The sequence below is a fragment of the Lepidochelys kempii genome, chromosome 2, assembly GCF_965140265.1.
Source record: "Lepidochelys kempii isolate rLepKem1 chromosome 2, rLepKem1.hap2, whole genome shotgun sequence".
Taxonomy (NCBI): Eukaryota; Metazoa; Chordata; order Testudines; family Cheloniidae; genus Lepidochelys; species Lepidochelys kempii.
The window spans coordinates 585,855-600,287 of record NC_133257.1 but is presented as its reverse complement, the minus strand read 5'-3'; the positions used below and the strand labels follow the sequence as shown (position 1 = coordinate 600,287).

Genomic DNA, 14,433 nt, shown 5'->3' with positions numbered 1-14,433 from the left:
CAAACTGGTTAAAACTATAATAAAGAACAAAATTGCCAGACACATAGATGAACATAATTTGTTGGGGAAGAGTCAACATAGTTTTTGTAAAGGGAAATCATGCCTCACCAATCTATTAGAATTCTTTGAGGGGGTCAACAAGCATGTGGACAAGGGGGATCCAGTGGATATAATGTACTTAGGTTTTCAGAAGGCCTTTGACAAGTCCCTCACCAAAGGCTCTTAAGCAAAGTAAGCTGTCATGGGATAAGAGGGAAGGTCCTCTCATGGATTGGAAACTGGTTAAAAGATAGGAAACAAAGGGTGGGAATAAATGGTCAGTTTTCAGAATGGAGAGAGGTAAATAGTGGTGTCCCCCAGGGATCTGTACTGGGACCAGTCCTATTCAACATATTTATAAATGATCTGGAAAAAGAGGTGAACAGTGAGGTGGCAAAATTTGCAGATGATACCAAACTACTCAAGATAGATAATTTACAGGCAGACTGTGAAGAGCTACAAAAGGATCTCACAAAACTGGGTGTCTGGGCAACAGAATGGCAGATGAAATTCAATGTTGATAAATGCAAAGTAATGCACATTGGAAAACATCATCCCAACTGTACATATAAATTGATGGTGTCTAAATTAGCTGTTACCACTCAAGAAAGAGATCTTGGAGTCATTGTGGATAGTTCTCTGAAAACATTCACTCAATGTGCAGGGGCAATCAAAAAAGTGAACAGAACTTTGGGAATCATGAAAAAAGGGTTAGATAATAAGACAGAAAATATCATATTGCCTCTATTTAAATCCATGGTCTGCCTCATCTTGAATACTGTGTGCAGATTTGGTCATCCCATCTCAAAAAAGATGTATTGGAATTGGAAAAGTTTCAGAAAAGGGCAACAAAAATGTTTAGGGGTATGGAACGGATTCCGTATGAGGAGAGATTAAATTAGACTGGGACTTTTCCCCTTGGAAAAGAGATGACTAAGGGGGGATATGATTGAGGTCTATAAAATCATGACTGGTGTGGAGAAGGTAAATAAGGAAGTGTTCTTTACTCCTCATAACACAAGAACTTAGGGGGTCACCAAATGAATCATAGAATATCAGGGTAGGAAGGGACCTCAGGAGGTCATCTAGTCCAATCCCCTGCTTAAAGCAGGACCAATTCCCAACTAAATCATCCCAGCCAGGACTTGGTCAAGCCTGACCTTAAAAACTTCTAAGGAAGGAGATTCCACCACCTCCCTAGGTAACCCATTCCAGTGCTTCACCACCCTCCTAGTGAAAAAGTTTTTCCTAATATCCAATCTAAACCTCCCCCACAGCAACTTGAGACCATTACTCCTCATTCTGTCATCAGCTACCACTGAGAACAGTCTAGATCTATCCTCTCTGGAACCCCCTTTCACGTAGTTGAAAGCAGCTATCAAATCCCCCCTCATTCTTCTCTTCTGCAGACTAAACAATCCCAGTTCCCTCAGCCTCTCCTCATAAGTCATGTGTTCCAATCCCCTAATCATTTTTGTTGCCCTCCGCTGGACTTTTTCCAATTTTTCCACATCCTTCTTGTAGTGTGGGGCCCAAAACTGGACACAGTACTCCAGATGAGGCCTCACCAATGTCAAATAGAGGGGAACCATCACGTCCCTCAATCTGCTGGCAATGTCCCTATTTATACATCCCAAAATGCCATTGGCCTTCTTGGCAACAAGGGCACACTGTTAACTCATATCCAACTTCTCATGCACTGTAACCCCTAGGTCCTTTTCTGCAGAACTGCTGCCGAGCCTTTCGGTCCCTAGTCTGTAGCGGTGCATGAGATTCTTCCTTCCTAAGTGCAGGACTCTGCACTTATCCTTGTTGAACCTCATCAGATTTCTTTTGGCCCAAAACTCTAATTTGTCTAGGTCCCTCTGTATCCTATCCCTCCCCTCCAGCGTATCTACTTCTCCTCCCAGTTTAGTGTACTCTGCAAACTTGCTGAGGGTGCAATCCACACTATCCTCCAGATCATTTATGAAGATATTGAACAAAACTGGCCCCAGGATCGACCCTTGGGGCACTCCACTAGATATCGGCTGCCAACTAGACAGGGAGCCATTGATCACTACCCGCTGAGCACGACAATCTAGCCAGCTTTCTATCCACCTTATCGTCTGTTCATCCAGCCCATACTACTTTAACTTACTGGCAAGAATACTGTGGGAGACCATGTCAAAAGCTTTGCTAAAGTCAAGGAACAACACGTCCACTGCTTTCCCTTCATCCACAGAGCCAGTTATCTTGTCCTAGAAGGCAATTAAATTAGTCAGGCATGACATTCCCTTGGTGAATCCATGCTGACTGTTCCTGATCACTTTCCTCTCCTCAAAATGCTTCAGAATTGATTTCTTGAGGACCTGCTCCATGATTTTCCAGGGACTGAGGTGAGGCTGACTGGCCTGTAGTTCCCAGGATCCTCCTCCTTCCCTTTTTTAAAGATGGGCACTACATTAGCCTTTTTCCAGTCGTCCGGGACCTCCCCTGATCGCCATGAGTTTTCAAAGATAATGGCCAATGGCTCTGCAATCACATCCGCCAACTCCTTTAGCACTCTCGGATGCAGCGCGTCCGGCCTCATAGACTGGTGCTTGTCCAGCTTTTTTAAATAGTCCCGAACCACTTTCTCCACAGAGGGCTGGTCACCTCCTCCCCATGCTGTGCTGCCCAGTGCAGCAGTCTGGGAGCTGACCTTGTTCGTGAAGACAGGGGCAAAAAAAGCATTGAATACATTAGCTTTTTCCGCATCGTCTGTCACTAGGTTGCCTCCCTCATTCAATAATTCAATCCACACTTTCCTTGACTTTCTTCTTTTTGCTAACATACCTGAAGAAACCCTTCTTGTTACTCTTAACATCGCTTGCTAGCTGCAACTCCAGGTGTGATTTGGCCTTCCTGATTTCACTCCTGCATGCCTGAGCAATATTTTTATACTCATCCCTGGTCATTTGTCCAATCTTCCACTTCTTGTAAGCTTCTTTTTTGTGTTTAAGATCAGCAAGGATTTCATTGTTAAGCCAAGCCGGTCGCCTGCCATATTTACTATTCTTTGTACACATCGGGATGATTTGTTTCTGTAACCTCAATAAGGATTCTTTAAAATACAGCCAGCTCTCCTGGACTTAATGAAATTAATAGGCAGCAGGTTTAAAACTGACAAAAGGAAGCATTTCTTCACACAATGCATAGTCAACCTGTGGAACTCTTTGCCAGAGGATGTTGTGAAGGCCAAGACTATAACAGGGTTCAAAAAAGAACTAGATACTTTCATGGAGGATAGGTCCATCAATGGCTGTTAGCCAAGAGGGGCAGGGATGGTGTCCCTAGCCTCTGTTTGCCAGAAGCTGAGAATGAGTGACAGAGAATCGATCACTTGATGATTCCCTATACTGTTCATTCCCTCTGGGGCACCTGGCATTGGCCACTGTTGGAAGACAGGTTGCTGGGCTAGATGGACCTTTGGTCTGACCCAGTATGGCCATTCTCATGTTCTAAATCCCTACTCCCTGACTGACCCAGCAGCCACCTGACTCCAGCTCTTGAAGAGGCAGGACAAGAACACTGATCTCTTGTCCCCTCCTGTCCAGCTCCAGCTTCCACTGTTTTTCAGCCCTCGTATCCACTTTTTTTTCCCAAGTGTCTCACTTAGGCTGTCAGCACTCGTGGAGTGCAATGTGACCCTGTTAAAGGACAGCACAAGGGCTCAGCACCACTTAGTCTCACTAGGCCCAGGAGTGTGGCAGCTTGGCTGGCCACCCTTACAGATACCAATCTCTGTGAGTGTGGGGACCCCTTTCTCTCCAGACTGGCACAGTATCCAGAGTTTCTGTCTGGGCAGGCAGGGTCTCAGCCAGATCTCCCTTCCCTGTTCAGTAGTCCACTGGGCATTGCTGTTCGGAGCCTATGGGCAGAGGGACTTCTCTACTTCTACTTGATATTCTGCTTTTTATGCACCCAAGGATGGCAGTAGCCACAGCATTGCACTGAGAGCTCATGTTGGGGAAATTATCTGTGGTGACCTCTGAATCCTTTTCTGAGTCACTGCTTTCCAAGACAGTCTCCCATCCCATAGGTATAACTTGTATTCTTGATTCTCAGCAGCATTACCTGGGATTTGGCTCTGTTTAAAATGTGTTTGGTAAGACTATGACCATTTAACCAAGTGATTCAATATTTTTCAATTCACCTCATACGAGTACTGTAGTGCAATCTCTTTATCATGAAAGTGCAACTCACAAATGTAGATTTTTTTTTGTTACATAACTGCATTCATAAACAAAACAGTGTAAAACTTTAGAGCCTACAAATCCAGTCAGTCTTACTTCTTGTTCAGTCAATCGCTAAGACAAGTAAGTTTGTTTATGGGAGATAATGCTGCCTGCCTATTTACCATGTCACCAGAAAATGAGAACAGATGTTTGCATGACACTTTTGTAGCTGGCATTGCAAGGTATTTACGTGCCAGTTATGCATAATATTTGTATGCCCCTTTATGCTTTGGCTACCATTCCAGAGGACATGCTTCCATGCTGATGATGCTCGTTAAAAAAAATAATGCATTAATTAAATTTGTGACTGAACTCCTTGGGGAAGAATTGTATGTCTCCTGCTCTGTTTAACCCGCATTCTGCCATATATTTCATGTTATAGCAGTCTCAGATGATGACCCAGCATGTTGTTCGTTTTAAGAACACTTTCACTGCAGATTTGACAAAATGCAAAGAAGGTATCAATGTGAGATTTCTAAAGATAGCTACAGCACTCGACCCAAGATTTAAGGATCTGAAGTATCTTCCAAAAACTGAGAGGATTGAGGAGTGGAGCATGCTTTCAGAAGTCTTAAAAAAGCAGCACTCCAATGTGAAAACTACAGAACTCGAATCACCAAAAAAGAAAGTCAACTTTCTGCTGGTGGCATCTGACTCAGATGATGAAAATGAATGTGTGTCAGTCTCCACTGCTTTGGATAGTTATCGAGCAGAACGATGTCCTCTGGAATGGTAGTTGAACAGGGACATATGAATCAGTGCCATGTGAATGAATGTTCTCACTTTCAGGTGACATTGTAAACAAGAAGTGGGCAGCATTTTCTCCTGCAAATGTAAACAAACTTGTTTGAGCGATTGGCTGAAAAAGAAGTAGGACTGTGTGGACTTATAGGCTCTAAAGTTTTACATTGGTTTATTTTTGAATGCAGTTATTTTTTGTACATAATTGTACATTTGTAAGTTCAACTTTCATGATAGAGATTGCACTACAGTACTTGTATTAGGTTAATTGAAAAATACAATTTCTTTTGTTTTTTACAGTGCAAATGTTTGCAATCAATAAATATAATGTGAGCACTGTACCCTTCGTATTCTGTGTTGTAATTTAAATCAATATATTTGAAAATGTAGAAAATATCCAAACATGTTTGTTTAAATGGTATTTTTTTTATTATTTAACAACGCGATTAATCACGATTAATTTTTTAAATCGCTTAACAGCCCTAAAAATTGTTTTATCACCACTTCCATATATCTTTTTAACCAGGATGGCTTCTTGCCATCTGTAACTTTTTTTATGTCTGTAAAAGTGTGGTTTTTAGGGTATGGAATAGCATGTCCTTGAACAATTCTCAGTTTTTGTTAACACTTCCCACTTAAATTCCCAGTCAGCCAATAGTTCCTTTAAGCTTTAGAAAATTGGCCCTTTTAAAGTTCCAAATATACATATTCCTGGTTGGTACCATGTTCTGTTAGATCATGACCTGGCTATATTTACCTTGCACTGTCTGGTACTCTGAGTGCTGTTGTAACACACACAGTGAGAACAAGTGACAGCGACCATAGAGTCTCTGCAGGCTCGGGGTCAGAGTGGAATTTCTGCTGTCTGCTTTCCGGCTTTACAGCAAAATCCTGCACCTTGAAAGGGATTTGATGGGTACCAGAGCTTCGAGATGCCACTTTTTCCTCCTCTGTTAGAGCAGCCCGTTGTCATGTTGCACGATGACGAAGGCTGAGAGTTTGTCATGGATTCCATGACTTTGTGGGATCTTTGTGACTTCTGCAGAGCCAGTGCAGTTGCCCTGGGGGCCTCCTGAGTAGCTCAGGCAGCCCCTGGGCCAGCCACACTAGCTGTTGCTGGGGCAGTCTTGGGCCACCACGTCCCCCTTCCTCAGCAGCAGCAGGAGTTTGGGTGTGGGAGGGGGCTCAGGTCGGGAGGTTGGGTTGAGGGCTCTGGGCGGCGCTTACTTTGGGGGGGCTCCCCAGAAGCAGTGACATGTTCCTCCCTCGGCTCCTAAGCAGAGGCATGGTCAGGCGGCTCTGCATGCTGCCTCTGCCCACAGGTGCTGCTCCCACATCTTCCATTTGCTGCAATTCCCTGGTGTAGCTGGCGCTCGGGGGCAGCGTGCAGAGCTTCCTGGCTGTGCCTCTGCATAGGAGCCGCGGGAGAGACATGTCGCTGTTTCCAGGGAGTTGCGTGGAGCCGAGTAGGGAGCCTACCAGCACTGCCAACACCCCCCTTTCCTCCCCCGCCCCCCCCCCCGAGTATCAGCGGGGGTCTGGGCTCCCCCCCTCCCCCCCCGAGAGCACCCGTGGTCCCCTCTAGGCTGCCCTCTTCCCCCAAGATTTAGTCAGGGATATATAGTACAAGTCATGGACAGGTCATAGGTCATGAATTTTTGTTTACTGCCTTTGACCTGTCCATGACTTTTACTAAAAAATAACCATGATTAAAACATAGTCTTAAGTATGATCTCCTGGCACTGCCTGATTGGAGTCCTGCAGCGGGAAGTGCATAGGTCTTGGATTGGTTAGACGCTCTGCTTGCCAGGAGTTTTCAGGAACTTGATTGGCCTGGGGCAGAGTCTCCTTTTCCCTTGTGCAGATCAATGGGGTTTCCTTCCCATTTTCCAGACAAATTCCACATGCAGGCTGGGAGTGAGCCCTGGGTGGTTAGAATACAAGTGCCCCTCTTTTACCCACAGTCATAGAGCTGACAGTGTGGTGGTGGAAGGCTGTGGGAGGACAGTTATACTGCAGAACAGTCTGGCAAGAGCTGCGTGGAGTCTCCATCATGAGAGAGATTCAACCCTGGGGAGAGAGGCCCTGCCTCAGGGTTTGCTCCATCCTAACTTGATGCAAGTGGAGGAATTCAAGGGTCCAGTGGATGTTCCTTCTAAGCTAATGGGGGTCTCATCAGCCATTTTTCTCATACAGGCTGCAGAATTTGCCCTTTGCCCTGACAAATCTCAACCTGAAGGCCCTGTGGCTTGCAGAGAACCAATCCCAGCCCATGCTGAAATTCCAGACAGAAGATGATAAGACGGGTGAAAAGGTTCTCACCTGTTACCTGCTGCCCCAGCAGCCGTCTCCCAGTCTAGGTAAGATGCCCCATGTGAGTGCTTCTCCATGGTGCCTTGCCTCCTCTGGAGAATAGGGAGATAGTCCTGTGGAGAAGGGCTGTCCTTTCTCTTCTCTCTGAGATGTGAGGCCAAGATTCCATTGTTGCCCTCTCCCCTGGTGTGTGTCTCTCGGTTCCTGTTCCCAGATGTCTCCTCTTCACCGCCCTTGGACTAGTCTCTGTTCATGTGGTTATTGCAGTTGATGTAACAGGCCTGGGCTCCCAGCTGGTGACATGGGGGATCTCCCCAAGTTGGAGAATGCTAAAGCTGTGAAACTGCCTCTTCAGCAGGTGGCATCAGCTCCCTTTAGCTAACCATTCCCTTTTGCTGCTGAACCAGAGGCTGCTCTGTCTGCTCTGTGCTATACAAGCATCACAGCTTCCTCTCTTCCTACCCAGCGCTGGAGCTGGATCCTTCATGGCCCCTTGTAGAGGTTGCCAAGTGTCATGCAACCCTGTCAGGGACCACTGAAGGGGTGACAGGACCCTGGCAACAGTTCTCTCTCTAAAGCCCCTGCCGCTTGGTGGCTATGGGGGGGCTCTCTGATAGAGATGGCCTTGTCAGTAGGAAGTGTGTCTCACCCAGGCCCCCAGTCCTCGTCGCTCAGGAGCCGGCTCTCTCTTTATCCTCTTTCTCTGCAGAGAATCTCCTGCAGAACAGCGTGGATGAAAGTTGGACAGACACCAACTTGAACCGGGTCAGTGTGATTCAGTTTTTGGACGAGCCCAAAGCTGATGATGACGAGGAGGCTGGAGCTGAGAAGAGAGTAAGAGAAACAGGCATGGTGGGTTGTTCAGGGCCTTGCCAGCTTCCTATGGAAATGTGTTCTGGAGACTTCTGCAGGGCAAGGAGCAATGTGTCTGCCCAGAGCTGCCTCTCCCTCCCCAAGGGATATGGTATGGGGTGTGGTATGAGCTGCATATTCTCCAGCCCTTGTGTCCCAGAATGGGGACGCCATCCAGGCTCAGGGGAACTAGTCTCTGTGCCAGGTCGTCCACTCCAGAGACATGTACAGCATGAGGGCTTGCAGGCGTAAGAGCAGCAGCTGCCAATAAGGGGCCTGTAGAGGGTTGCATTCCGGACACCTGTATATGAGGAATAGAACTGTTGCTACTAACTCACTTCAAAAAGGTTCACCAAATAGTCATCCCATGGCAGTGGCTTTCAGTCCCTGCAGTCCCACTGCACTGCTCCCAGTCCTCAGCCTCTTGATCTGGACAGACAGTCCCCCTGACTTGGGCACTAATGCACTGGAGGGGAAAACCCTGTATCCCATGACTGTGTTTCAGTCACTCAGCTTTTACAGCCCTAGGTGAAGTCACAGAGAAACATGGCCAGTTATTTTACTCCAAACTCTAGAGTGGTGAGGCATGGTGGAGGCCACAGCGACCTGTCTGTGATGCTAGAGCATCCAGCAGGACTTCTGACTTTAGCAGAGGGAGAGTCATTGGTCTGGAATCTAGCCCCTTGTAATAAAAAGAGGTTAGAGCAAGTCCCGGTGCTGGGCCTGCTCTGGGAGTCCCTAGGGCCTTCAGCCCCATGAGTGTTTGTGGTTTTCTACCACCATGTTCTATTGTTTGAAATGCTGTTCTCTTGCCTGTTGCTTTGGGACAGATCCACTCAATAAGTGCCATTGGCACTGCTGAGATGCAGGAGACTGTAGCATGCACTAAAGGAATACCAGAGAGATTAAGGGGAATCTACCTGTATTCTCCCCTCAGGGCTCCTGCTCACCATAGCACAGAATTAGAGGTGGGGGGCAGTATTCAGCCCAGTGGCAGTGAGGTGGGGCATAGTTGAGGCTGCATCTCCCCCTGGGTTGGGGCCAGCTCCAGGTTTGGCATTCTTTGTTGGCAAAGTGTGAGGATAAGCTGATGTGTAGTCAAAAGGTCTAGAGGCTCTGTGCACTGGCTCATCTGCTCTGATGCTCTCTTTCCCTGGCAGGGCCTGCAGCGCAGAGCAACTCCTCACCCGAGTGAGCTGAAGGTCATGAAGAAAGTGATCGAAGTTCGGCGCAATGAGGTATATTCTGCGAAGCCTGATGTGGACCTGGATTCTCCAAACTCAGAGGTGAGTGCTCCCCGCACAGAGAGCGGGACCAGACCAGAAAGTTGCAGAGCTCTCTGGCATGCACCTTTAATTGCACCAGCTGAGCAGTAGTTGACCCCTGCAGAGATCAGAGCCAGTAGTGTGGGAGCTCTGGAGTTGGGGCTTTATTGGATTGACAGTGCGGGGGGTGGTGCAGCATTTTTCTGCGGTGGGGCAGCAATGTCTGCAGGCTTGGCCAAAGGAGGGAATTGTTAGGAGGCACTGAAAGGAAGAGCACGTGGAATCCTGGTGCACTGACGTAGTGTGGGAGTCCCATGCAGAGGGGGCAGCAAGAGAGGGACAAGGAAAAAAGTGGGCATGAAAACTGGCACCATTGGCATAGTATGAGGAAGGCCAAAGGAGGTCAGCTTGCATGTGGGCTGGGCCAAGGCAGAGCAGGACCTTGACAGCCTGTGTGCAAAGTGATGCATTCTTAGGGCAGTTTTGGGCACAGGACTTGGCATCAGGCAACTCGGGAGTTGCCCCTGGCTCTGACCCTGACTGGATTGCTCTGTGACCTTTGTGTGAATCACTGCCCTTCTGAGTCATTCTGTCTGTGTTCCTTTGTCCTGGGGATAATGCGGCCCCCTCAGCGGGGAAGGAGCCGTAGTAATACGCTTGTAATGGCTTTCCCTTCGCTCCATACAGAGAGCTCCCAGTCGTACCCTGGTCATCCCCAAATGAGTGACAATGCACTGTTCTGCAGCTGCTAGCTGCTGAGTTCCCTACCAAAGTCTTGCCTCCCAGGTGTAACACTGGTGACCGCACTCTGTGCTGATAAGTACCAGGCTGGCTGTGCCACAAGTTGGGATGGAGTGAGCTAGGGAGTGGCACAGATGAGGCTGGGCAGCCCACTGAAGCAGTTGGGATCCTGCTGGGCCAGGGTCTGCAGCACTCGGTGTTGGTCCCATTCCACCTTCCTGTGTGCCCCTTTGGCTTTTGCCTCAGTTCTCACTGTCCCTCTCCCACAGGAGAAGAGGCTGAGTGCCATGTCCAATCGCAGCGAGGACTCGCATGTCTCCAACAGCACTGTCTCTGCCAACTTCAGGGAGGAAGAGGAGGAGGGGGGAGGGGGAGACAGGCTGAATGGGCAAGTGCCCAAATCACAGGAGCTGGAGAATGAGGCGAAGTCTGGAGCTGAAGAAGAGCAAGAGGTGGAGGCAGTGGCTGGTCAAGAGGAGGAGCTGGAAGTGGAGTACAATGAGGTAGGAGCTGCTCTGGGTTGTTTTGTGGAGGATCCTGATGGGGCCTGTCTGGAGATCTCCCAGAGGCAGAACAGCAGGGAGATGGCTGGAGGCATGGATGGGAATGGGAGGTGGGATAGAACCTGAATGTTTGCAGAGCAGGTGGGCACAGGCAGAGGCCATGGAAGTGAGGTATGGGTGGAAGGTCAGGGGAACAGGGGTGCTGGCAGGGTCGTGGAGCTGAGTGTGGTGGAAGCTGCTCTGGATGTTGCTCCTGGACCTGCCCTGAACAGTGTCAGAAGAGCAGGCCTTGGTCTGTTCCTCCGGCCTGTGTGCAGGGCCCAGCCCTGATTAGGTTGGCATTGCAGACCAGCAGCTGTCAATCCTTTGCCCCCAGGTCCAGCTGTTGTCTGAGGCTCACAGCCATTCATGGGTCTTTGTCATTGTAGCCCACAGTGCATTTTGCTGAGGACACTCTGATCCGGAGCGAGGATGAGGAAGAGGATGAAGACCGCCCGTTCCCAGTGGAGAAGCAGCGGCTGATCCGCAAGGACACACCGCACTATAAGAAACACTTTAAGATCACCAAGCTGCCCAAGCCAGAGGCAGTGGTGGCGCTCCTGCAGGGGCTGAACAGTGACAGGGTCCCTGAGGAGGAGGAGCTGGTGGGCTGCAATAACAATGCAGAGCCTGAGGAGCAGGAGGAGGCCTGGGACAAGGATGATATGAAGAACGGAGCCTTGTCCACGCAGCCGTCAGTCAAGGTAGGGCCTTGGGGGGTGCTGCACAAGCTGGGAACTCCCTGCTGCTCTCTGAGCTGCCTTTCTGCCTATCCAGCTTCTGGGTGGCAGAGGGTGGGTATCCAGAGCCCCGAAATGGCAGTGCTTTGAGCTGCCAGGCCCACATGGTGCTGAAGAGAAAACCTGAGAAGAGAGACTTCAGGAGACACTGTGCTGTGGGTGGAAGAGCTGGGCTTGTCTTGGGGTCAGTGCTGCTGGTTTGTAACCTTGCCAGCTTCCCAGACTCTCCTCCCTGTCTTCCGTCCAGACAGTATGTCTCACCCATTGCTGTAGGATGTGTTCCATGCTGTGAGAGTCATCCTCGTCCCCAACCTGAGACAGGTTTTCTCCTCCCAGCTCTGTGGGTGCTGCTTCTCTTCTGCACTGGGGTGAGCTCTCTTTCTGGGCAGATCTGTCATACTTGCTCTGGGTGCCGGCTCCCAGCCTGTTGCACAGAAGTGCCCCCTGTGGAAGGAATGGGTAGTGGCTGCAGAGTAGCACATTGGTCTCCCTTGTCCTGAGGAGCTGTGCTACTCCCGAGTCTTCAGGGTGGGGATGCATTCGAGTGGCACAAGCACTGTGTGCACTAGGAGAATTGTACTCTGCATTCACTTCACACAGCAGGCCCAGTGCTGCTCTGAGGGCACTGCCCTACCACGTACCATGGAGCACCATCCTGCTCATGTTTGCCCCGCTAGCAGTTGGAGAGGTGGGAGGGTATCTGCCCAGCTCTGAGTGGAGCTAACACGCTTGGGCAGGCACTTACGGGAACATTTGTCGAGAGAATGGTGTTCATGGGTTATCATGGAGATGTGTGGTGTGTGGCTAATGAGGTAACTGGGATGATCTGTGGTGTCAGCTGGAAGTGGGTTTGGAGTTGGTGGCTATGTTGTGAGGCATATCAAGCTGGGAGAGAATTAGGGTTATGATGTGGTGTAGTCTCCATTGTGGAATTGCCGTGCCCCCTCCCCCCCAAGCTGTGCCTTGGAGCTGGTATAAGGTGCTGGGTTGAAGCTTATGGTCCTATTCAGGCTAGGAGGCCCTCTGTCCCCTGTGGGGCTGGAGAGGCTCCCTGACCAAAGTGAGGGAGGTTTTCATGCACTCAGCATCTTTGGTTGATGTTGGGGCCTCCCTTTTTGCCTGCTCCCCTGGGGCTGCCGTGGTACCCAGCACACAGGCCCCTTGCCATGTGAGACGCTCCGAGCTGAAAACGAGAGATGTGTATCAGGAGTGTGCAAAGCTGGCTCTGGCCCTCCCTGCCTCCGAGTTCAGTTGTTACCTGGAAAATGGCCTGGACCAAGAAGGCTTCTTCCAGCCTGGCACCGTGGGCTTAGGGCCCACTCCTGTAGGTAAAGCCCAATGAAGATCATGCAGGCACCAGTGCCGCAGCTTCTGCATCTCCCCATGGTCAGATCTGTGCTGCTGATGGTTGCAAGGCCTCTACTAGGAGCTGCCCTTCTCAAGGGATTGGGTCAGATGCCTTTTCCAGCAAGGCAGACTTGCAGGCCTGACCTCTTCTCTGAGCTTCAATCCTGGAGTGGGGATGTGAGTGCTGTGTCCATGGGGAACTGCAGGTGAGGGGTGGGGGTGTGTGCGTGTGTTGGACAGGCAGAGAGGAGGCAGGGCAGTGTGGAGGTGGGAGTGAATCATGACCTAGAGTTTCTGGCATGAAAACTGGTGCCCTAGGGAAATCCCGAGGGGTCTCGTACTAGAGGTCTTCTGTGTACTGATGATGGACGTGGGAGCAGGACACTTGTGGCCTTTGGCAGGAAGGGCTGTTGTGCTGGAGCCTTTTCTCCAGGAGGGTTGCATGGTGAGATTGTGGGGTAGCCTCTGTCCCCTGTGTGCAGCAGCTGGGTGGTGCTACAGGGCCCTTCTCTCCTCTCTTCTGTATCATTCAATCCTTCATTCTTCCTGGATGGGGCACAACAGGGTTCATAATGGCAAGTAATGTTCAGCTCGTGAGGCTGGAGTTCAGATCCTAAGTGCCAAGCACAAACAATGTGGTCCCAGGGCATGGAGTTCTATGAGTCTGGCCTAGCAGGATTGGCATTCTCAGTGCTCTGACCACAGGGGAGGTGGCCCTGTCTGGTGCTCTGTGTGGTGAGTGGTGTGGGAGAGGAGATCTATCCCCATGCTGTGTGGCAGGGCCTGTCTCTTGGCGGTGTGCAGTCGGGTGGTGGTGGTGGTGGTAATGGTGGTGGGTTTGGTTTTTGCTCCACTAATCCGCATGCCTCTTTGCTGGTTCCTGTCCTAACAGGGGGTGTCGTTTGATCAAGCCAATAATCTGCTGATTGAGCCTGCTCGCATTGAGGAGGAAGAGGTCTGTACCATTCCTGCTGTTCTCTCTCTGCCAGAAATCATCCCACCTGCTTGATTTGCTTCCCAGTCTGAGTCATTGTTGCAGGGGGAATTCTGCTCTGTCTGGGACAAGTGGCTTCTGGACCTGACAAATAACAAATGCACAATGATTGTTTCTTCCCCATCTTTCCCCTCCTTCCCTGCCTTTCCATAACTGAGGTGAGAATGGCTGCAGCAGATCTGGGGAGAGGTGGGAGACGTTTAGGAACCCTGTGCAGGTTGAGAGTTCAATCCCTGCTTGCACTGAGGAAGAGGGGAGCCAGTCAGGTGCGTGGGGAGCGGGAGAGCAAGAAGCACCCCTTTTGTGAAGGGGGCTTTAAGGCAGCAGCGAAATCTGTTGGAGGTGGTGTCTGAGCACAAGGGCTTGGAATGACTGCTTGTACCCTACGGTGAGGCTGTAACTCAGGAGCCTGCGTGGTGCAGTAGGTGTGGGGATTGGAGCAAGTGTCTCCCAGCCCAAGTGACCGTGTGGTCCAGTGACTCATTCTCAGGGCAGTTTAAGGGAAGCTCTCAAAAGCACTATGGAAATGTCCTCTCTTCTTCTGCCCCTCTTCAGGACTTCGTGATGTTTCAAAGGAGATTCTGAAAGCAGCTGTAAGAG

General features: G+C 49.9%; 1 protein-coding gene across 32 annotated transcripts in view; it reads left to right on the top strand.

The window, feature by feature from the left end:
- The window catches only part of SCRIB (scribble planar cell polarity protein), a 238,659-nt gene that overhangs the window by 42,340 nt on the left and 181,886 nt on the right, over positions 1–14,433 (top strand). For 31 of the 32 annotated variants that reach the window (XR_012157045.1, XM_073329726.1, XM_073329721.1 and 28 more), the window contains exons 11-16: positions 7,236–7,399; positions 8,062–8,186; positions 9,365–9,490; positions 10,480–10,713; positions 11,142–11,456; positions 13,732–13,794. Coding sequence is in view for 31 of the 32 variants with exons in the window: in XM_073329726.1 (XP_073185827.1) it covers positions 7,236–7,399; positions 8,062–8,186; positions 9,365–9,490; positions 10,480–10,713; positions 11,142–11,456; positions 13,732–13,794 (1,027 nt within the window). In the remaining variant the exon portion in view is untranslated. The remainder of the gene's footprint in view (positions 1–7,235; positions 7,400–8,061; positions 8,187–9,364; positions 9,491–10,479; positions 10,714–11,141; positions 11,457–13,731; positions 13,795–14,433) is intronic. The other variant, XM_073329722.1, reaches the window with a different exon arrangement.